The 25,005-nt window shown below is 34.7% G+C and overlaps 1 protein-coding gene across 4 annotated transcripts in view; it reads left to right on the top strand.

Moving 5' to 3' along the window:
- LOC125648415 (nucleobindin-2-like) overlaps window positions 1-20,252 on the top strand; it is a 28,872-nt gene extending 8,620 nt beyond the window's left edge. For 2 of the 4 annotated variants that reach the window (XM_048875520.2, XM_048875517.2), the window contains exons 6-12: window positions 173-358; window positions 5,007-5,097; window positions 9,403-9,461; window positions 9,744-9,926; window positions 15,556-15,678; window positions 17,188-17,478; window positions 18,211-20,252. In XM_048875520.2, the coding sequence (XP_048731477.1) occupies window positions 173-358; window positions 5,007-5,097; window positions 9,403-9,461; window positions 9,744-9,926; window positions 15,556-15,678; window positions 17,188-17,478; window positions 18,211-18,534 (1,257 nt within the window). In that variant the 3' untranslated portion in view covers window positions 18,535-20,252. Of the gene's footprint in view, window positions 1-172; window positions 359-5,006; window positions 5,098-5,154; window positions 5,246-9,402; window positions 9,462-9,743; window positions 9,927-15,555; window positions 15,679-17,187; window positions 17,479-18,210 lie in introns of all 4 variants that reach the window. The other 2 variants (XM_056139634.1, XM_048875519.2) reach the window with 1 other exon arrangement.
- The last annotated feature ends 4,753 nt before the right edge of the window (window positions 20,253-25,005 follow it).

The raw sequence follows: 25,005 nt of genomic DNA on the forward strand, positions 1-25,005 counted from the left end.
CACACACACCCTCTCCATCCCACCCTTTAAATTGCAACTGTGCAGATTTTTTTTCCATTTTCAGAGTAAATTACCAGGCCTAGTGAAAGTTGTACCTTATGTATAGAAATTCAAAACACGAGTCATTATTTTGTCTGCAGAATTATACTCATGTCTTGTATTTCAACTGTAGGCAACAAAGGACCTAGATGAATTGGATAAACAGAGAAGAGAGGAGTTTAAAAAATATGAATTAGAGAAAGAACATGAAAGACGGGATCATCTGAAAGAATTACCAGAGGAGGAGAGAAAGAAAGAAGAACAAAAAAATGTAGAGATGAAGAAAAAACACAGAGATCATCCCAAACTTCATCATCCAGTAAGACTGCCTTGGGGTTGAGATAAACAATTTGAATGTTGGTCAATTTTTGAAAAATAGTCTATCAACAAGATATTCATAACTATTGCTGTGGAAATTTTCTCAAGACTTTTATATTAGTGATTAACTAGTATGAACTAAATGCAACAGAGACATGCATTATTTTATGTTTCTCAAACTTGCAGAATGTTTACAGCATCAAATATGTATGGTTGTAAAGAACAAGGTTTGATAAGGGTAGTATTTGGCCCCCTCTTTATCAGAGAAAGTGTTGACATTAATGAGAAAGAAAAATTTAACTGGTAACTTTGTAATGATATGGTTGCCTTGAAACACAACAAGTGCAATGATAGCAATTCCATTCAAATTATACATCAGTTATATTAATGCTTTAGAGGGATACAGACCCTGAAACGTGCTACTACACCAGTTGCACGGTATGGTTCGGTACGCTTTATGAACGGTACGGTTCGTTTTCTGAACAGTACGGTTCGTTTCTTGAACGGTACGGTTCGTTTCTTGCACGGTACGGTACGCTTCTTGAACGGTACGGTTCGCTTCTTGCACGGTACGGTTTGCTAAAAATAGCTGCACGCTTTGTGAACGGTTTGCACGTTTTATTAATGAGGTGGGCGTGGCCTGAACACTTTGACTTCGTATAAATTGTACGTTTCGATAGTTTGTTTTCACTCGATCGGTCTTATTCGGCTCTTTGATTATCGGCTGCAGGATTTGTGGTTGTGTTAGAATGTGCACATGGGGAAATGAGACGTTATTTTTGATTGCTTCGATGGAATAATTCCATATTGATAACGTACATAAAAGTTATGAATAAAAGTTTTTAGAATTTGCTTAAGTCTAAGTCTTAATGGTTGTTATTACGTTTCAATTTGTTTTTCATTTCTCATCAGACATTTATTAATTTACGATTTTATAAAAAGTTGTTACATGAACTGCTCCCCGACATGGGCGTGCGTAAGTGTAAAAACAAAGCGTATTAAGTTTCCGGATATAAATTACAGTGCCTAAATTGGAAAAGTTTTTAAGAAGAAGTGAATTTTGTTTTGAATACACTAAAGTCGCAAATGACACAATGATTATTTTCTGCACTTCACATTTATTGTGATTTATCATCGGCATTATGAAAGATCCAGGATATCTGCACGTGAAGTTTGTACGTCCTTTTTTGTCAGCATTCAGTCATTCATAATTAATAATGTTAGATATCTGTTGCATTTGTCTTTGAATCAAATAAAATGATGATAATACATATATATTCCTATCCTTTATCACGCGAAGTCCGATTTTCATTTCCCTGACTTTATTTTTGATCACTGAAAATTGAATTTAAAAAAATTAACAGAAAAGTAAGGCAAGTGTATAGTTTGCAATAAAAATGTTTCATATACCTTTTCTATATATTGTTGAAATACTTGAAAATGCTGAAATGAATAATTTTTTGCGGCCGATTTGATGCTTTGCATCAATTTAACTTGTTTACATTCTTTTACACATGTATGTATCTATTTATTTCTCTGTCGATGTAATTAAAAATTGTTTATTAGTGTATATAATAAATCCGCCAATCTACATCTATCTATATGGGTCGTTATCAATGTAGAAGAGAAAAAGATATGTCAAAATTATTGCTAATAAAGTAATGAAAATATTACAGTGTAGAACGTGACAATTTTTCTAATCGGTCTAGAAATTTCTCATATGATTCAGACACTGTACGTAGGAAAGTACATATTGAATACATTAACGCTACAAATATCAATTTCATCTTCTTACGGCAAGCCCTGTGCCATACGTGTAGTAGCATTATCAGGGACGTCGAAATTAAATAGGCTACTTGTAAGTACTATTACAGTATTGTAGTTAACTTCACCCTTGAATTTAAAAGAATTGATTGAAACAGAAATTCCGTTAAAACAACGAAATGCCCCTTGGTTCACTCTTTAAAAGTCTGCAAGTGAAATATACATCCACAGTACACAGGACTGGCTGCAGAAGCATGCATGCAAAAATGGCTGAAAAAGTGGGTCACATGACATAAATTGCACGCTTTCTGCACAGTACGGTACGCTTTCGGGCTTTTGGGGGCGGGGTTTGCATAATATTATCCTGCACGCTTTCTGAACGGTACGGTTCGTTTCTTGAACGGTACGGTTCGTTTTTTGCACGGTACGGTATGTTTCTTGAACGGTACGGTTCGTTTCTTGCATGGAACGGTTCGGTTCGTTTTTAAGGTGTAGTAGCACGTTTCAGGGTCTGTACCAACGAGTACTGAATTAGTTGACACTCAATTGGTCACATTGATCATTAATTAGAAAATTAATTCTCAACTTACTTGTGTAAAAATATTAATAAAACAGAATACCGAGCAATGTTTTAAAGAAAATGGATCAGCCTAATTCAACTTTGCAATACTCTGATGACGGTATCATGTGTCAGTGTGTAAAGGAGAACATTGGGTTGTCAGATTTCGTTGGACAGGCTTTATGCCATCTAAATCTGCAGTTTGGACTTATTCTGATTTGAATGCTGCATGTGATCGATAACTTTCTTATGAGTGACTCGTTATAGTGATAGATCACTGGTCCATTTCTTATTTATGAGTGACTAGTTTTAGTGGATCATCGGTCCATTTCTTACTTATGAGTGACTAGTTTTAGTGATAGATCACTGGTCCATTTCTTACTTATGAGTGACTAGTTTTAATGATAGATCTCCGTCCATTTCTTACTTATGAGTGACTAGTTTTAGTGGATCACTGGTCCATTTCTTACTTATGAGTGACTAGTTTTAATGATAGATCTCCGGTCCATTTCTTACTTATGAGTGACTAGTTTTAGTGATAGATCACTGGTCCATTTCTTACTTATGAGTGACTAGTTTTAATGATAGATCTCCGGTCCATTTCTTACTTATGAGTGACTAGTTTTAGTGATAGATCACTGGTCCATTTCTTACTTATGGGTGACTAGTTTTAGTGGATCACTGGTCCATTTCTTACTTATGAGTGACTAGTTTTAGTGATAGATCTCCGGTCCATTTCTTACTTATGGGTGACTAGTTTTAGTGGATCTCCGGTCCATTTCCTAGTCACTTTCATTCTAGCCTCTATGGATGATGCCTTTTGGTTTACATCAATTCATTGATAAAGTCCATGCTAGGCTTAGGTTACATTAGCACATTTCCATGTTCATCCATACAGCCAATTCAAACTACTTTTACGTATGATTACGCTACTATGTTTGTGAAGGCGAATGCCATTTCTGCAGGATTTCATTCAGGCTGGACATGTCCACACATTTCAGTCATGCATTGTCAAGGCACACCAAATATCATTGTCCATTTCCAGAGCCAAGAAATTTGATACACAGTTAAGGACAGTGTATATCATAGCCCCCAACTGCTTTTGTGGTTGCTGGTTGCAATAAAGTTTCTCATATTTGAAGATTTTTATGCCCCCGAGATCGAAGATCAGGGGGCATATTGTTTTTGTCCTGTCTGTCATTCTGTCTGAAACTTTAACCTTGCTAATAACTTTTGAACAGTAAGTGATAGAGCTTTGATATTTCACATGAGTATTCCTTGTGACAAGACCTTTCCATGGGTACCAATATTTTTGACCCTATGACCTTGAAATTTGACCTACTTTTTGAAAACTTTAACCTTGCTAATAACTTTTGAACAATAAGAGATGGAGCTTTGATATTTCACATGAGTATTCCTTGTTACAAGATCTTTCCATTGGTATTGAACCTTTTGACCTTGACATTTGACCTACTTAAATTTTTTTTTTTACATTGGTCATAACTTCTAAATGGTAAATATTAGAGCTCTCATATTGTACATGAGCATTTCTTTTGACAAGATCTTTCTACTGGTACCAAGATATTTGCCCTTGTGACCTTGGCCATCTTCGGAATTGGCCATTATCGGGGACATTTGTGTTTCACAAACACATCTTGTTCAGAAATACTGTTCATATGTAAATTTATGTATCTTCTGTTTAACATTTTGAGATGCTTTTCAAAGTGTTATCTCCATATGATGATGAAACTGTTATAGAGAGGTGTACAGGTATTTTATGGTAGAATGCTGGGTATCTGAAACGTGAAATATATATATATTATTACTACAGTAACTTGATCCAAAGAGTCGGATCACGTCGAGTTGACAGGCGAGGATCATCAGATCACACGAGACGCTTTGCGTCGAGTTTGATCTGATGATCCGCGCCTGTCAACGAGACATGATCCAACTCTTCGGATCAAGTTACTGTAGTAATGATAAATTTATTATATACCCTCATGCATTTTAAATCCACATTTATAAGATAATAAATGTAATCCAAATTATCAAAAATACAGACATACAGTGAAATTATGTTTTGTGTACGCAGTTTTGTTTGTGACATGGCCAATATTTTAAGCAAAAAAATGTTGCGTTGATGCTTTGTGACATCATTGTGACGTTATCAGGGGATACTGATACGGAATCAGAAAACCACAGGGTGGTGATCGAAAACCGGATCACACGCTGTGAAATCCACAGTATCAAAGAATGATACATTGATGGGTATATAATAAATATCTATATACATGTAGATCTGTTTTATATGAGCTGTCTGTTGTAGGGAAGTAAAGATCAGCTAGAAGAGGTCTGGGAGAAAGATGATCATCTAGACAAGGAATCTTTTGACCCCAAAACTTTCTTCATGAAACATGGTAAATAATGCTCTTGTTTATTTACTCCTAAAGCTTTTTCATCTTGTGTTTAAACAGGGCAGCCGGGCACAACTTGAGGAGGTGTGGGAGAAGGAAGATCATTTTGACCCTGAGAACTTTGATCCCAAAACTTTTTTCTATAAACATGGTAACATTTTTACATGTGCTAGACTTCCCAGTTATTGTTGTGGGTCTCCATTATGGCTTTTTTAACTGCAAAATCTTCTGAAAGCTCACTGTACATATATCTATTTGGTAAAGGCACTTTTTGTAAAATCTGTAAAGGAACCTTTAATATTTATATTTTGTTCAGGGTGCTTTTTGAAGTTGTGTTATATGTTTATACACAGTATCATATAAGCCATGTACTGGTATCACTGGTGCTAATATCAAAAAATGAAGTTGAACACTAAGTAGCCAAATATTTGAATGTTTTAAGGGAAGCAATGCCGGAGAAAAGCCATATTGAACTGCTAACTATTAAATTCTTACATAAACACTCCTCTGATCCACATAAAATGTAACCCCTGTTGAGGTCGGGATATAAGATGATCACATTAAGAGCATGGAAGGTGCATGATCAATTTGGGTGAAAACTTTACTAACAAAGCATGCATTTAAATGTAGTATAAATCTTCCATACTTTTTGGATTGGATAGACTGCTTCTTGTGAAGGAGTTTGTTGTTGATATGCTGCATACTGAATTATTTACAAACTTTGCTTAATGCAGAAAATGTCAATTATTTCAAGCAGACAGGTTTCATGCATGAAAATCTTTTCAGTATTTTTTCAGTTTCTTTTCAGTATCTTTGTTAGAAATAATTCAATTTTAAATAAATTCCTCTTGATGACCATGAACTACTATTTTATACACTTATACAATACATGTATATGACTGGGAACTACTGCTTTATATAATTATACAATACATGTATATGATGGGGAACTACTATTTTATACACTTGTACAATACATGTATATGACTGGGAACTACTATTTTATACACTTATACAATACATGTATAGGACTGGGAACTACTGCTTTATATAATTATACAATACATGTATATGACTGGGAACTACTATTTTATACACTTGTACAATACATGTATATGACCATGAACTACTATTTTATACACTTATACAATACATGTATATGACTGGGAACTACTGCTTTATATTATTATACAATACATGTATATGACGGGGAACTACTGCTTTATATTATTATACTTTATGAAAAACATAAAAATGAACAGTGCATACCATAAATGAAAAAATCTTACAAGATTATGAGAATGTTTGGAAGAGTTATCTCTCGTAGTGCCGCTCTTTATTCAAGTACGGGAAAAAATGGCCACTTCTGGAGAACTCATACCCAGGAGAACTCATACCCAGAAATTTGTGTACGAGTTCTCCTGGAGAAAACTTTGTCATTTCTGTCAAAAATTTGGGTACAAGTTCTCCTGGTGAAAAACTTCGTCTTTTTTTTCATATTATAAATCTGGGTACGAGTTCTCCTCCATGTGCCGGAGAATAGAGGTACGCTATGAAAATACAATGTCACAGGTTTAAAATTGGTGTTTAATTGCAATAATTATACTAATTATCGTCTCAAGCCAAACAGCAATTCAAAAGAAAAAACAAAACAACAAACAAGTATGATCATTGTATTTACTTTTTTTTATTTAATTGAAAGGCATGTTCATAGTAAATTATGTATAATGTATGAAATCCTCGATTTTTTCAAGGAGAAATTGTACTCAGACTCCAATACCTAAAATGGTACAATTCATTGATATATTGGGTGACACCCCCTCCCCCCTTCCCCACTATCATTTACAGTAGTAGTGAATGAGAAGAATGGAAGCTTTGAAGATGCAGAGAGGGATATCAAGAAATTCAGTTTTATATGAGCATATGAATTCTGTGTCCACTCATATGCAAACTAGTACACCATTGCTCTAGCATCTTGTAGTTTCTCAATTCACACCTGCACTGGAAGAAAAAAGTAAATAATTCATTTGGATTTTCCAACAATTTCACATAGGTGTCAAATGTATATCAATCTAAGAGTTAAATGCACATACTCTAAGCTTAAAATTTGAAATTTTATTTGTTTGGAGACCCATTTGCAACCAATTAGACAAAAAAGTTTAATACAAAATTTCTTGTTCTTTCCATCTATAAATTTATTTTATCTTCCTTCACCCCAGCGCCATGTTGATTTACATTGACTCAGTAATGCTTGATGAATTCCGAATGACCTAGCGGGAAGAACAGTTTCAGAAAATGAACACTTTAGTGAGAACACATGGTTCTAAATGAGAACAGAACACTTTGGTCTGATAACAGAATGCTGAAAGGTTTGAATGGAATGGTTTGGTGTGGTATTAATAATTCTAGAAGAAAGGAACGATTCATTTAGTGTAGTAGTAAGCCTCAGGGTCTGTATATTATTCAGTATCATGCAGGGGACTACTTTTTATACATGTAAAATGTATATGTATCTGGCAGAGGATGACTGTGTTATTACATGTATACAGTATGTATGCCTCAACTTTAATGTTGTTTTCTTTCTTGGGCTATTCCATTGTACTTAGTATATTGAATTTTATACTTATGTGTTCATGAATGCAGCAAGCAAACACAAAAACACTGGCGTCTTTTACTATAAATATTTGTTTGCCTTTCTTCTTTATACACACATACACAATTATATCACTGTTGTGTAACACTATATTTGGATAAGGTATTCTAATTATGTTGTATGTCAGCTGCCTTCTGTGGGAACTAGTGACAGATTAATTATGTTGTATGTCAGCTGCCTTCTGTGAGAATTAGTGACAGATGTCAGCTGCCTTCTGTGAGAATTAGTGACAGATGTCAGCTGCCTTCTGTGAGAACTAGTGACAGATTAATTATGTTGTATGTCAGCTGCCTTCTGTGAGAACTAGTGACAGATTAATTATGTTGTATGTCAGCTGCCTTCTGTGGGAACTAGTGACAGATTAATTATGTTGTATGTCAGCTGCCTTCTGTGGGAACTAGTGACAGATTAATTATGTTGTATGTCAGCTGCCTTCTGTGGGAACTAGTGACAGATTAATTATGTTGTATGTCAGCTGCCTTCTGTGGGAACTAGTGACAGATTAATTATGTTGTATGTCAGCTGCCTTCTGTGAGAACTAGTGACAGATTAATTATGTTGTATGTCAGCTGCCTTCTGTGGGAACTAGTGACAGATTAATTATGTTGTATGTCAGCTGCCTTCTGTGGGAACTAGTGACAGATTAATTATGTTGTATGTCAGCTGCCTTCTGTGGGAACTAGTGACAGATTAATTCTAATTATGTTGTATGTCAGCTGCCTTCTGTGAGAACTAATGACAGATAATTCTAATTATGTTGTATGTCAGCTGCCTTCTGTGAGAATTAGTGACAGATGTTAGCTGCCTTTTGTGGGAACTAGTGACAGATTAATTATGTTGTATGTCAGCTGCCTTCTGTGAGAACTAATGACAGATAATTCTAATTATGTTGTATGTCAGCTGCCTTCTGTGAGAATTAGTGACAGATGTTAGCTGCCTTCTGTGGGAACTAGTGACAGATTAATTATGTTGTATGTCAGCTGCCTTCTGTGAGAACTAGTGACAGATTAATTATGTTGTATGTCAGCTGCCTTCTGTGAGAACTAGTGACAGATTAATTATGTTGTATGTCAGCTGCCTTCTGTGAGAACTAGTGACAGATTAATTATGTTGTATGTCAGCTGCCTTCTGTGGGAACTAGTGACAGATTAATTATGTTGTATGTCAGCTGCCTTCTGTGGGAACTAGTGACAGATTAATTATGTTGTATGTCAGCTGCCTTCTGTGGGAACTAGTGACAGATTAATTATGTTGTATGTCAGCTGCCTTCTGTGGGAACTAGTGACAGATTAATTATGTTGTATGTCAGCTGCCTTCTGTGAGAATTAGTGACAGATGTTAGCTGCCTTCTGTGGGAACTAGTGACATTAATTATGTTGTATGTCAGCTGCCTTCTGTGGGAACTAGTGACAGATTAATTATGTTGTATGTCAGCTGCCTTCTGTGAGAATTAGTGACAGATGTTAGCTGCCTTCTGTGGGAACTAGTGACAGATTAATTATGTTGTATGTCAGCTGCCTTCTGTGAGAACTAATGACAGATAATTCTAATTATGTTGTATGTCAGCTGCCTTCTGTGAGAACTAGTGACAGATTAATTATTAGGGTAATTTTGCAAAATCTGAAGCACTGATTTTATTCATTTTCTCTTGGTAGATCTAGATGGAAACAGGCTGCTTGATGAAGAAGAAATTGAGGCTTTATTTCAGAAAGAGGTGAGTCAAAATATCTATGACACAAAGTGCACGTGAATCTTTGTTTTTATCACATATTCAGAGGAAGATAAATAATCTACCTATTACAGTACTAGATGAATTATTTGATAAATTTTTTAATTGCTTAAGGTATTAAATGTTGGATTTTACTGAAAGTCATGCAGGAATATGATTTGTTTAAATAAAGGGTGAAGGTGTCTAGTGGGATGAATGAATACAAAATGCATTTTAAAATCTTCACTGAGAAATAAAGACTGTGCTAAAATGTGAGTATTTTTGTAGTTGGACCAGGTTTACGACCCTAATAACCCTGAGGATGATATGGAGGAGAGATATGAGGAAATGGCACGCATGAGAGAACATGTCATGAAGGAGCTAGACAAAAATGGAGACAAGCTGGTCAGCCTAGAGGAATTCATGGAGTACACAAAATCAGAAGACTTTAATAAGGATGAGGGATGGGATGTAAGCTTTATTGAGTATTTGTTAGTAATTACTGTATAGGTTACTGATCAAAGTTTGCTGGAGAACTTTAGTCAAATGTTATTTTGTGGAGGATTTTTATTCAATCAATCATTTGTAGGAAGCAAATTGGTAAATGTAGATATATTGATGAATGTTCTTGTCAATCATTCTTGATGGCATGTAGTCCATTACAATCATCGGTTCTACAATGGCTCATGTAATATTATTCTGCTTGCCCAATAGATTTCTGCTATGCGGCGAATTTAGAAAGTTTAATATGGTTGTTTCTCTGTGTTGAGATAGGACCTTCGATGTAGCCATGCTTGATACGTAAATGGTTCAACATATTTGACCTCCCTTATTAGTCAATTCAGCTTCATTTTGTTGACATAACAGCTTGGAATCGCAGGTTCATTTATAAATATTTCCATACTTTAAAGGATAGCAGACAATTTTGCTGTTAAGTAATATGAGAGACAATTATGTATTTATAGTACCTATCTTTAACTGTATTAAAATTGAAAAAAAAAAATTCAATAATTTCAACAAGACACCTCTAGCAATATACGAAGTGATGCGCTGTCACTTAAGGACATGCGGGACAATGTGGCCAAAAATAACTCGTCAATGAATATTTGTTCTTTTTTTCATGAAGCACCATCAGGATGTCCTTTACAACGTGTATAAATTTCATGGCCACTTTCTAGGTATACAAGGGAGATAATAAGCTTTGAATTACCCCCCCTTTTCGAAAATTGTGAATTTTACAAGATCATTCCGATTTTCATTTCAAAAAAATAATTTGATGGGATTTTTATATATATCTTTTACAATAATCTTTAAAATATATGCAAAATATAAAATAAATAATAATAACATGCTTAAACATAACCGTATAATATGTAATTGGGAAAATTTAAGGATTTGGTGTGGAAATTAGTACTCAAAAGCAGGGTAGTCCAGATACTAAATGAAGCACTGCTCAAAAATTTGTCAATGAATTTTTTTGCAAACACTGCAATTAAAAGCTATTCATATACCTAACTTCCTCTAAAAATATGAAGGGGTGAAGCTAATCTTGATTTTGAGGTACATGTAGGCGTCCTTGAAGTTATACATTGATATGTTCACTTGGGGTTAGGCTTGACGAAATATTTGTTATAATAACTTTCAAGCTTATATTCGTTTCATGTACAACTACTGTTAAAAGTAATGGGGGAGAGGATAGTCTCAATTTATTTACACTACATTTTTTTTTTTACAATGCTCACTGTCAAAGACGGGGGAGGGGGGGGGGGGGGGGGGGGGGCAGCCTAATTCTTTGTGCCTGATTTGGAATACATTGTTAGAAACTATATTTGTTTTGAACCTATTGAAATATTTAGAATTTTCATGATTATGGTACAAAAAGTGAGTTAATGAAAACAAATAAGATTTTAATCTTTTTTTAAATATACATGTATATATTATACTTGACTTTGGACAAAACGTGTAGCTCTACAATTCGTCTTCCTTCAAACCACGGGGTTAGATCTAGTTAACGTCAATATAAGCTACTACCTTGTTTACAAGATCAACAGTACTTCTGCGGCCAGGGTAGCTAGTGTCGCTTATGACTCGGATTGTCTCCATCCTATTTTTCAAGGAATTTATGTGTCGCACACGTTTTGACTTTGCACTTTTTTCTTTTTCACACGTCTGCTTCTCGCTTTCCGACGTGTATCATATTTATTACGTTAGTTACCATTTTCGCAGCAGTGTTTCGTAAAGTTAGTAAAAATAATTTGTAATATAAAATAGTTTGAGAAATAAAGCATACTTAGATTTACATGAAAATGCTTGGGGAAATTAAACATTCCTACCATGGACGTTAAGATTTGACAAAAAGTATCAATCTTCGGAATATGGGGGTAGGGGTGGGGTATTTTTCGCAAACAATGATCGGTTGTAAAAGCATCAGAGTAGTTCGTACGTTTCCCAAGCAAGATTCGGTAGAAATGTGTGTCCAGTTCTAGTTTCACACTACTATAGTAAATACCAACAAACGATCATCATCTTACACTTGCACCGGGTCATTGTTTAGTACTATTGACTTTTTGTAAATTCCTAGATTCAAATTGCATGTACATGTAGGAGCGATTTCGGTGACTAATACGCTATATACTATCAAAATTACTGTGGCGCATACTGTATTCATAATATATATACAATGTATATGAAAAGGGAGACTTACAATCAATATGAAATAGAAATAAAAATTATCATTTGACAAGAATTCAATCAACAGATTTACACATGACACTTGGCAGCGGTAGCAAATTACGACAAAATATTGACATTTTCCCCATGATACAATGTCGTGACGTACTTTTTTATTGTGACGTCATATAGTGTGTCTGTAGAGCGTTGTGATTTTTCTCTGGAAACTTTAACTACCCTGCGTCCGGTTCTAAATTTATAATAAATTCGCAATCATCACGTGATCATCGTCCCGCATATCCTTAACAGTGACGTTAACATCGTTAATACTAAGTGATGCACTGTCACTTAACAGTGACGTTAAGATCGTAATTGTTGTCAAAACACAACAGGGCTTTAGTCATGGAGATAACAGTACAGTTATCTCCGAAAATTGATAGTTTTCTGCAGGAATGACAAACGAAGAGAAAATAATGAATGATTTAATTTTTTCCAAGTAGTCGAATTTGCTTTTGTATTTCATAATAGAACCTTTCATTGAGTACTCAAGTAACCTGTTACTTGTTGATAACCTAAATAAATTCTGAGAGAAAAAAATCATTGTTTATGTTGGGAGAAACAAAGAACATGCAATGGAATACTAGTGCATTCAGCATAACATATAATACATGTATTCAACATCAACATAATTTACCGGGGTATGTGATGACACATGACCTTATTACAGACCTTTTCACCAATATAATTTACCCTGTTACTGACCAATATAATTATGTGATGACATGACCTTGTTACTGACCAATATAATTATGTGATGACATGACCTTGTTACTGACCAATATAATTATGTGATGACATGACCTTGTTACTGACCAATATACAGTCCCTGAAATGTTCTACTTTACCATTTTTCAGTTCACTCACTGTGCGTTCACCGTTCGCTCACCGTGTGTTCACCGTGCACTCTTCGTTCACAGTTTTGCGTTCAGCGTGCGCTCACCGTTCGTTCACAAAGTGTTCAGCGTGCGCTCACCGTTCATTCATCGTTCAGTTTTTTCATTGTCATTCGGAACACCAAAGTGAAAGGACCAATCTTGATAGCAAGGCGAAAATGAAAATTGAACATGTGCGTAAGGGTGGAAGGATACTTTCTTACTATATCAGAAATTTAATTTTGAAGTACAAAATGTCGGGATTATCCACTGTGAATGCCGAAAGGTTCATTTGAGCTTTTGTTTAAAACAATACTAAATGAGAGACAAATATATGAGCTTGTCGTTATGAATTTAACCCAAGTACAAAAAATAAGGCAGTTTCAGGTAATGAAAACCTCATCCCCTGTGTCTACAATTTAGCATTTACAAGTTCGGGCACAAATTATTATAATTATTTTGCATTGCTTGACAAGAGTTTTAAACAAGTCACCCCCCCTCTACTTTGAAAAATAAAAACAAACAAACGATGCTACATAATGTACATTGTACCGTATGTACGTGTCAGAATGTCAAACTGATATAGCTATTTTTACGCCTATATCTATGAAAGACATTGTCATTACTACTCTTGCCAAATTTGAAACTTTTATAACATTTGTCCCTAATGCAAAGATGTAATTGTTTATCTGGTACGTTTCTGCATTAGCCTTTAAACATTCTACGGGTAGTTCAGTATAATAAACAGTTTTATCTACTTCAAATATATACAAATATTGCACGATCTAACTGCAATTTATGGTCACATCAATAATAAAAATAGAAAGTTTTGTACTGATTATTTCCTCGGGTCAATGTAGCTGTGACAAATGAATGACACAAAATGTAAGTAGGAATATTTAATACTGTTAGGAGTGTTGAGGTGTTGACACAGGGTATACCATCCAAATTACTTGTTTACTGCATCTATCTTGACTCCTTTCAGGGGTGTTTGTTAATTACAGGTATCCCAAACGATCAAGCTCGTAAAGTTTGAAGCCATATATATGAACACCTGTTAATTCTGGATGTCACTACACATGTAGACTATAGTGTTTTCCTTTTCACATGCATTGTTTATAATTTATACCAATGCATTAAATGTATCTGTTCTTGTAATGGTATACACAATATACATACGAAATTTGCTTTTGTTTGTGTATGACTGTTGCGTGTATTAATGTACAATTTGCGATAATTTCATAAAATATATACATGTATACTCGGCACTTTTACAAAAATATATTACATTGAATATATCCAGAACTGTAAAATATGCTGTATCACGATTCTGGTTTATTTAATTTTTTTTTATTAATTGATGAAATATACATGTACATGTATTTTATTACTTGATTATGAAATAAGTAAAATCCCAGGGAAAAATCCGAAACATTCCAAGTAAATAGATCATTTTGCGTTCAGCGTGCGCTCAGCATTCCTTCACCGTTCACTTTGCGCTCTGCGTTCGCTCACCGTTCAACAAATTGTGTTCACCGTTCACTCTGCGTTTGCTCACCGTGTGTTCACCGTTCGCTCACCGTTCAAGTGGGAAAGAAGAATGTTTCAGGGACTGTAATTATGTGATGACATGACCTTGTTACAGACCAATATAATTATGTGATGACATGACCTTGTTACTGACCAATATGATTATGAGATGACGTGACCTTGTTACTGACCAATATAATTATGTGATGACGTGACCTTCTTACTGACCAATATAATTATGTGATGACATGACCTTGTTACTGACCAATATAATTATGTGATGACATGACCTTGTTACAGACCAATATAATTATGTGATGACATGACCTTGTTACTGACCAATATGATTATGAGATGACGTGACCTTGTTACTGACCAATATAATTATGTGATGACGTGACCTTCTTACTGACCAATATAATTATGTGATGACATGACCTTGTTACTGACCAATATAATTATGTGATGACATGACCTTGTTACTGACCAATATAATTATGTGATGACGTTACCTTCTTACTGACCAATATAATTATGTGATGACATGACCTTGTTACTGACAAATATAATTATGTGATGACGTGACCTTGTTACTGACCAATATAATTATGTGATGACGTGACCTTGTTACTGACCAATATAATTATGTGATGACATGACCTTGTTACTGACCAATATAATTATGTGATGACGTGACCTTGTTACTGACCAATATAATTATGTGATGACATGACCTTGTTACTGACCAATATAATTATGTTATGACATGACCCTGTAACTGACCAAAATAATTATGTGATGACGTGACCTTGTTACAGAGTGAGACCAATATAATTATGTGATGATGTGACCTTGTTACAGAGTGAGACCAATATAATTATGTGATGATGTGACCTTATTACTGACCAATATAAGTATGTGATGACCTTGTTACAGACCAATATGATTATTTGATGACCTCGTTACAGACCCTGGAGAATGAGGAACAGTACACTGAAGAAGAGCTGAAGGAATATGAGAGGATGTTAATGGAGGAGGAACAGAGAAGACAGCAAGGCTCATTTGACGGTCATGCCCAGCCTGGAGTTGTGGTAATAGGCTTAGAATCTCACGTATAGTTATATCCAAATGTAATGTTATGTCATGTGGTCTCAACAAGTTTTGTACACTATCAAAGATACACTTTTTATATTTAGAGTGTGTATGATTTTTCATGACAAAACAGGCCTCTTCCCTATGTCTTATACATTGTTGTGGGATTTGCAATTTATTTTCCCAAAAATATATCAATAATTTTGACAGGATTATTAAAAGTTTAAAAATAGAAAGTGTCTCTGCTAAGGTTTATCACTGATGGAAACCAACGATCTGCTTAATATATATAAGCACATCTTGTCTTTCAAACAGGATATTCATAAACACAGACAAGATTGAATGAATTCTCTTTCAATTTTTGGAGCATGTAAATGAAGGAAATGAGATATTCAGAATTAACATCTAGATCTAACATTGTACTCATTTGTAGCATGGTATAGACAGAATTAACATCTAGATCTAACATTTGTAGCATGGTATAGACAGAATTAACTTCTAGATCTAACATTTGTAGCATGGTATAGACAGAATTAACATCTAGATCTAACATTTGTAGCATGGTATAGACAGAATTAACATCTAGATCTAACATTTGTAGCATGGTATAGACAGAATTAACATCTAGATCTAACATTTGTAGCATGGTATAGACAGAATTAACATCTAGATCTAACATTGTACTCATTTGTAGTGTGGTAATGAGATATTCAGAATTAACATATATTCTCAAAATTAGGAATTGAAATTGTAGTAAACTAACACTCAACCAAAATTGGCATCCCGCCAAAATACCTGAAATTTATATTTATATGATAATGTTCCATTTTTATATACCATGCTAAAATTTTGACAAAAATGCATGACCCTTCTTATTCTAATTATCATGCTCACTGTCAATATTTTTTATGAAATTTACGTTTCAATAGAGCAAACAAGGGCAATCACTCCAAATATGCTTCCAATAGTTGATTGATGCAGAGATTTTAAAGTGGTAACAATTAGTACATAATTATCAAATATAAGTTATCACTCATCATTTTTATTGGGGCAAGTTTTCTTTATAATGTTTACAGTAGTTAGTGTTAAACTCAATTTGATATATGATTGTGTCCATGAGAAGGATGTTTATTACAAATTTTACTGATTTGACTTTTTTACAGCACTTGACAAATAATGGGTAGAATGTGAAATGTAAAATTGTGTGTGATCCTACTCCATCTCTAAGACCTATATCAAATTCATGACATTCTTATAACCTTATTGACGTCACTCAGGAAGCATAATAAAGTTGAAAAGTGGAAAGCCAATCTTCCATTTATCAAGATATTTGAAATCCATAAAATTCAATTTATCCGAATATTTATCCATATTTCCAGAAAATGTATTAATGCAATACTAGAACTAGGATTAACACACAAAAGAAAGTTCAAGGTCATTTGCCTGATTCTCTTGCTTTGTTTTTCATTTCCCATGCATTGAACCTATATATCTGCAACTTCCTATAGAATCAGCCACCTCACCCAGGAAATGTCCAAGAAATGCAGATGCCTCAAGGTGGAATGCATCCACAGGGTGGGATTCCCCCACATGGACAATTTGACCAGCTGCATCCTGATCAAGTTGCTGCCATTCAGCAACAAGCCCAGCTCCATGCACAGCAGCAAGCCCAGTTCCATGCACAGCAACAACAAGCACAATTTCAAGCCCAACAACAATTTCAAGCTCAACAACAAGCCCATGCACAGCAACAAGCCCAGTTACATGCACAGCAACAAGCACAGACTGCTGGGCAACAGGTAAAATAACTGTATGTGATGCCAGTTTGCAGACGAACTACACCACTTACAAATTGCCTCTAACTCAAAGGTCTCAATTCTCAGTGTTTGGAGTTTTAGATTGCTTGAGTTTAAATAATACAATACAATAATGTAGGCATACCATACACATTGAGACCTCCATTACCTGAATTCCTCCTGAAATCCCAATAAAACTAGGTTAGTTGGTGAATCCTGGTGGATTTCTAAAATTTTCTTTGAGATGGGATTAAGTGACAAAGGAGGTGGACAGCCTCCAGTCTATATGTAGTGAGTTTGCTGCATAAAGTTTCTTCTCCTTTTGAACAAACCTTCCTGTACATTTCTTTCACATTTTCAAATGTTTCACACACCCCCACCCCCACCCCTTTCCTTTTGAAGTTTGCTGCCACGATAGGATTACCTGTCCTTTCCTCAGGACAAACAAAAAAGTTTTACATGTTAAGTTTAAGATGTACAAAAAGCTTGTACCAAATCTACAAACGTATGCTGCAAATTACAGTTTTATAGGTTTTGGATTGCTAATCAATATGTCCTAACTCGCTTTTTAGAAAACATATTGATTAGCAAACCATATGATATGTCTGTAGATGTAATATGAGGTGCCAGTGTTAATTTCAGTGGTCACTGTTGCTAGTGACATTTTAAGATGTAATTTTTATATATTATGTAATTTGATTTAGTTGTACATGTATATAATTATTATTTTAATAGCCACCTGTAGGACAAAACCAGCAAACAGGTCAAGGCCATCAACCAATTCAAGGACAAGTTCCAGGTCAACAAGGACAAGTTCATGCACAACAATTACATCAAGAACAAGCCCCTGTTAAGAGTCAACAGCAACAAGGACAGCCACAGCAACAACAGGGTCAGCAGCAACAAGGACAGCTACAGCAACAACAGGGTCAGCAGCAACATGAACAGCAACAACAGGGTCAGCAGCAACATGAACAGCAACAGCAACAACAGGGCCAACAGCAACATGAACAGCAACAGCAACAACAGGGTCAACAGGAACACAAACCTGTGGCATAGATAGAATTATGACAGATTATTGTGAACTACATGTAATTTTCATTATGGTCTAGCTTTAACTTTATGAAGTTCAAAGATATTTTCTATATTTGCTTTGTAAAACCAATTACAAAATGGAATGATGAGTATTTCAGGTGATCTTGGGAATTCGTTTAGAATGCTGGTGCTATTTCAACAATACAGTTTATATGAAAGAAATTGGTGGGGGTCTTTAGAATCTGCTTATATTTGATGTAGCAGAATGATAATGTTGTGTTCTATTGAAAAATTAATATATTACATAAATATTACAAACCATTAAAACATTTGTACATATGAACTTCATTTAGGAATGATACATCTTGATTTTATGCCGAAGTTAGAGACATTATGTTTCCTAAAGGATTTTTTTCCCAAATACATGTAATTCAAATTGATTGAAATTGTGTACTTTGAAGACTACATGTATTGGTTTAGTGGCATTGTTATCAGAATTATTTTTTCATTACTTTATGTAGTGCCAAGCACAATTTGAATAAACCACAGAGTTTTATATTCCATTCTTCTAGTCAGGTACAAGTATGTTTTAATAATGAGGTGCATGAAGATTACAGTTTTTTAAATCAAACTCTTGTACAAATTATGAGCAAGACATCTGCTAGGATAATGTTTTTGCAATGTACTTTTCAGAGAAAGTTTTGAGGAATTGAGAGCTAAATTACATGTATTTCAAAAGTATAAATTATTTACGATTAATTTTCATTGAACTATTAAAATTCAGAATTATTGTACTTGTATAGTATAATTACTGTTTCTTATATTCTGAAGAGAGTGCATCTAGTTAAAAATTGTGTCAAAGTGCCAGAAAATTTAAAATCTTCAATTCATCATGAAATGAACAAGAAAAAATAGCAAGCTTAGATTAGTCATGGGTGACATATACCTTGCTTAATATTTTTGAAGGATGTTGATAAATGTGTTGTTATTTAAAACAAGGGCATCACATCAGTGACTTTGCTGTGTGTTTTGAGACCATTTGAAGTCAGCATTTTTAGTGGAATAAAATTTGTGTGGGTTTTTTAAATGGATATGTGTTGGCATTCTAAAGTCACTGTTGTGTTGCCCATTTGTTGAGTTGTTGCCATGCTTGTAAACCTTTGTTTTATTTTTTGTATTGTAAGTGCATGTTCATTGTTATGTCATGATTTCATATATGTACTAGAAGATCTTTGTTATTTTTTCACTATTTAAGACTTGTGCCCTAAACATTCACCTTCACCTCTGCTACACTTATTGATTTGATCAGAATATGAAAGGTTCCCTTAATAGCATGTTTTTGGGTTGTTGTTTTTTTTTTTTAATCTCAATATTTTAATGTTATATTCGTAATTTATTTTGTTCTTCCAACATTCCATCCCCAGACACAATGTCTTGGACATTTATTTAGAAAGAAATATATATCTAAACAGATTTCACACAGGTTATTGCTGTTATTTCAGGTTTTGAATTGAAAGTTTAAATAAATATCCTAAAATACATAGAAAAGCATTTTGTGTAATACTGCATATGTGCAATATGTTATGAAATTCCTACCCTATATCAAGTCCCTTCTTCATATTTTAAGCAATGGATTTTCAGTACTTAATAAAATTGAATTATTCTTCGACTGTTCATAATTACCACAGGGTGACTGAAACATAGAGCTATGGTTATGGAAGTATTAAATGGTGAAACTGAGAGTTTGTTGTGCTTTTTTAATATCCTAAAGAAAGTTGAAAAATTTAATGGAAAATTAGGGTGGGGGGATCTATTAAATGTATATATGTTTCGTTGAGATTCAAACTGTTTTGGCCTTGATTTCTTGAAAAAGAGTTGAAACTTGGACTTCAAATTCTAATTGCTCAAATAATAGAAAACTCAAACTTAGCCTTGAAATTTTTACAAGAAATCCAGGCCAGAACTCGGACATTGCTACTGCTGAAAAGTATGTGGCGTCTAATTTTTCTCTGCCCTTCCTTAGAGGAGACACATTGTGGTACAGTATTTACATGTACAATGTATATACATCCATTCTGTTTTTAGGTCACCTAAGTAAACTTGGATGACATATTGCAGTTGGTTGTTTTCTTCTTGATAACTACCATTCCAATTCTTTTCAAATTTGGTATGAAGCATCATTGGGACAAGGTGGACATAATTGTAAATTTCAGGACTCCTGCAACCCTTGGGTCTAAGGGGCAGGACAAAAACTGATACAAATTAACCAATTTTCAAAAGTATTTGGTACTGTTGATACTAAATTAAGACTAAATAGATATTCAGAAAGAGCAGGTAGTCCTTTACCAAAATGGTTGATCACTGGGGTAGGGGTTTTGGTATCGGGGTGGGACCAAAATGGTCAGTTATTAAAATGTGAACAATAGAACATTTTTAACTTCTTGATAACTATCATTCCAATTATTTTCAAATTTGGTATGAAGCATTATTGGGACAAGGGGTACATAAATTGTAAATTTCAGGACTCCTGCAACCCTTAGGGGCTGGGCAAAAAATAGGGCTGAAACGATATGCCCCCATTCATGATGTGATGCATATCGCAATACTTATGCCTCGATTCGATACTTTCAATATGATACAATATACAGAAGAAACCAATAATAATATTTATGAAAATTTTAATTACAAAGATTCACAATCATAACTTTAAAAGCAATATGTTTCCGAACTGCCAAATGGCAGCATGCATGTCTGTTGGCTTTGTAGTTTGTACTGATAATGTTCATTGTTATTTTCATCAGACTCAAATCCCGTGGGGATCCCGGTTAGAATGGGTCCTCAGTACCCTTTGCTTGTCGTAAGAGGGTAGTCCTTGGGATGAGACCGCAAAAATCAGGTCCCGTGGCACGATAAAGATCCCTCCCTGCTCAAAGGCCATAAACGCTAAGCATCGGCCTAAACTTTCCGGCCCTTCACCGACATTGGTGATTTCTCCATATGAGTGAAAAATTCTCCAGAGGGACGTTAAACAATATAAAATCAATCAGTGAGACTCCAAGGCAAACCACAGTCTAAACGTTATTCGACGTTATTTTGTCCCTCTTGAAGGTAAAAGTAATAAGTACAGGCCGAGCCTGATGTATTTTACTGAACCCGTAGTAATAAACATATCAAACCGAAAATCAAGGCAATGAATCGAACATTGAATGATGCCCTTATATTGAACAGTATAGATATTTTGGTGAATCGTTTCAGCCCTAGCAAAAAAATTCAAAAATTTTCTTCTCTACAATTGCATATGTGTAACATGATGTAAAGCAGAAAGATCGACTTCTACCAATATTGTAAATTTCATAATCCCTGGGGTAGAGGTTCTGACTCCAGGGAGGGGCCAGACTTGGTATATACGGTGTATATGTGTAAAACATTTCAATAATACCTTTTTTAATGCTATTGATACTAAACTAAATAGATATTTAGAAGGAGTAGGCATTCTTTACCAAAATTGTTTTCATGATTCTAAGGGGTAAGGGTTGAGCCAAATTTATTATAGAGATTAAATTTTTTTTTATCATTTGAAAAACTTCTTGAACTTAAGTGCTGATATTGTATAAAACCTAAATGCATAATGAAGAAAAGCGGGAAAAGGTTGTACTAAACTTGTGGATTTCGCAACCCCGGGGCATTTACTCTACGATGGGTCCAAATTATTCATATTGCGTTAATGTTACATAATATTGTGTTAATGGTACGTGTATTATGTTTTGTAATTAGCGTTTCATCACTATAGGCACTTGCGAGGGCATTTAAAAGAAAGATGTGATCTTACATGTACTTTTGTTAAATATAGTATTCAAAGTAGGAAATTTTGTTTCTAGATTTCATAGGCCTTGGTACTAGTGATACTTATAATTAATACTTAGGGGACCGCTAAGACTTGTGGTCCTCTTGTTCTGTTTCTATTTTTATTTCTAGTATCAAGCTGAAACTTGTTGTGTAACATCATTGTGGGTCACTCTACTTCATGTCGCAATTTCGTCCTTTCTTGCAGGAGTTTTGCCACTTTATTTCAAATTCAATGTAAAATGGAGGGTACATGATTTGTCCATTGAACTTCTCCCACAGTTTACAAGTGAAGACCTTCATATTGCACAGGGTGTTTGTATTGGTCGTATTGAAGATGTGCATGTGGGAAGGATTTGGATTTTCTACAATATTGAGGAAATTACAGATTGACTCTGACCAGCTCACTTGAGCTTTCAGATATGATCACCTTTGACTGTCCATTTAATATTCTCCAGAACCAATTTCAATCACGAACCACTGGACCAGAAAAGTTTAAAACACGAAAGATTCCTGACATATACAATGTCAGGGCCGTAAATTAACCTTCAATTTGGAGGAGGCAGGAAATTAGGCGTGGGTCTGGGGGCCGCCCAGGCCCCCAGACGCTGAGCACATTTTGTGCACACTGAACACGTTTCGTGCAAAATCCTTGATTCTAGGGCCTTTTAAGATGTTACTTGACTAACTCATTCTAAAAGAAAGATTTGGAATGCTTTTTAAGGGAGGTATCATGTTCTTAGTTATTGGAAACAACATAAACTCTAATGAACTTTAAATTTTAATTTTTTTTGGCTCAAAAGTTGGAGGAGGCAGCTGCCTCCTCCGCCTCCATGTAATTTACGGCCCTGAATGTAGTGCAGATTCAAGATTGTTAAAATCATTGCCCTTGGGAGTAGGTTGGGGCCACAATAGGGGATCAAAGTTTTACATGCAAGTCTATTGGGAAAATGTTTTTAAAAATATTCTCAAGAACCATTGGGCCAGAAAAGTTAAAATTTACATGACTGCTTTCTGACATATTGCAGATTCAAGTTTGTAAAAATCATGGCCTCCGGGGATAGGGTGGGGCATTAATTCAATTGATGAGAGCAATAATTGATTTGGTGTGCGCATCAATTCAATCTTGCTCTCAATTGATTCGCACATCAATGTTGTTGAATTGTTGCTCGCAAAATTTAATTTGGAGCTCGGTATAAATTAGTTGATGATCTCTTCAATTCAATTGAAGATATCTTTAATTATGTACAATGCTTTTGTATAAGGAATTAATGCGCGCATCAATTCTTTTAAAGAGAGCAACAATTTAATTCAACTGTGGATATCTTGAATTGAAGGTTATAAATAGTTGCGTTCTCTAAATGAATTATTGCACGCGTCAATTGAATTAATTATATCATTAATTCAATTGAAGAGAGCAATATTTCAATTAATGCACCTATCATTTGAAATATTGCTTTCTTCAAGTGAATTGTACCGCGAATCAATATTCAATTGTTGATATCACAATTCTTTTGAAGAGAGTTACAATTCAATTATAGCGCGCATCAATTCAGCAGAATAATTAATGCTATCACCAATTCAATCAATGCGTGCAATAATTCAGAATTGAAGATATCATGAATTCACAATGTTATCTTCAATTATTTGAGTTTATGTTAATTTGGTGCTCCATATTTTCGATACTCTTGTTTTGCAACCACGTGCTATCAGAGAGAAGGAGCGAGCGACATGATCAGAACACCATGTAACTTACTCTACATGGCGCAAACTTACATGGATTCCGCATAGATGTACACGCCCACTCATGATGGATTCTGCATAGATGTACACGCCCACTCATGGTGGATTCTGCATAGATGTACACGCCCACTCATGATGGATTCTGCATAGATGTACACGCCCACTCATGATTTGGATGCTTGTCTGACCTACATCTGAGTCACTGGTGTGACCTACGCAGTTGGTCCCCGTCCATCATGTATTTAACAATTGCACCTTTTTTTTTTTACTTCCTTGACTAATTCTTTTCAAATTTGATATAAAGTCTCTTCGGGGTACGAGAAAATCATATTGTTTTCATGATTTGGCTATATGAACAATTATCAAAATTTTACCATTTCAGAATGTTTCTTGAATAATTTCATTGTTATGCAGAGCAGGAAGCCCTCTATCAAATTGTAAATTTCCTGACTATCAGGGCAGGGGTTCAGACTCTAAAAAGGAACCAAAATGGGCATATTGTGGTATTATATTTCATGAATATCTATTAAAGCTGTATGACCCGATGTTCATGTATTATTTTTGTACATAAATACTTTAAAGCAGATTCATTACTTTATAAAGTTATTAACTTTCCCTTAATTACATGCTTGAAAACATCTGCATGTAAAAGAAAACAGTGCGAATATTATTTAGAAAGTAAATATGGTGGCTACATATATAAATCATCCCAGAATAGACGTCTATAAATAGACCCACGCGCGTCAGGGGAATCCCAACATGATGTATTAACTCATACGCAACTGTCTAGTTTTAAGGCTGAAAGAGCTTAAAACAACGAATTACTAAGAGGTATTTGATATTTTTATTTCTATTAAACTTATGGTACGGTACTGTTATAACAAAATACACAGCTTTACACAGATAAGA

This window comes from Ostrea edulis, chromosome 6 (assembly GCF_947568905.1).
Source record: "Ostrea edulis chromosome 6, xbOstEdul1.1, whole genome shotgun sequence".
Taxonomy (NCBI): domain Eukaryota; kingdom Metazoa; phylum Mollusca; class Bivalvia; order Ostreida; family Ostreidae; genus Ostrea; species Ostrea edulis.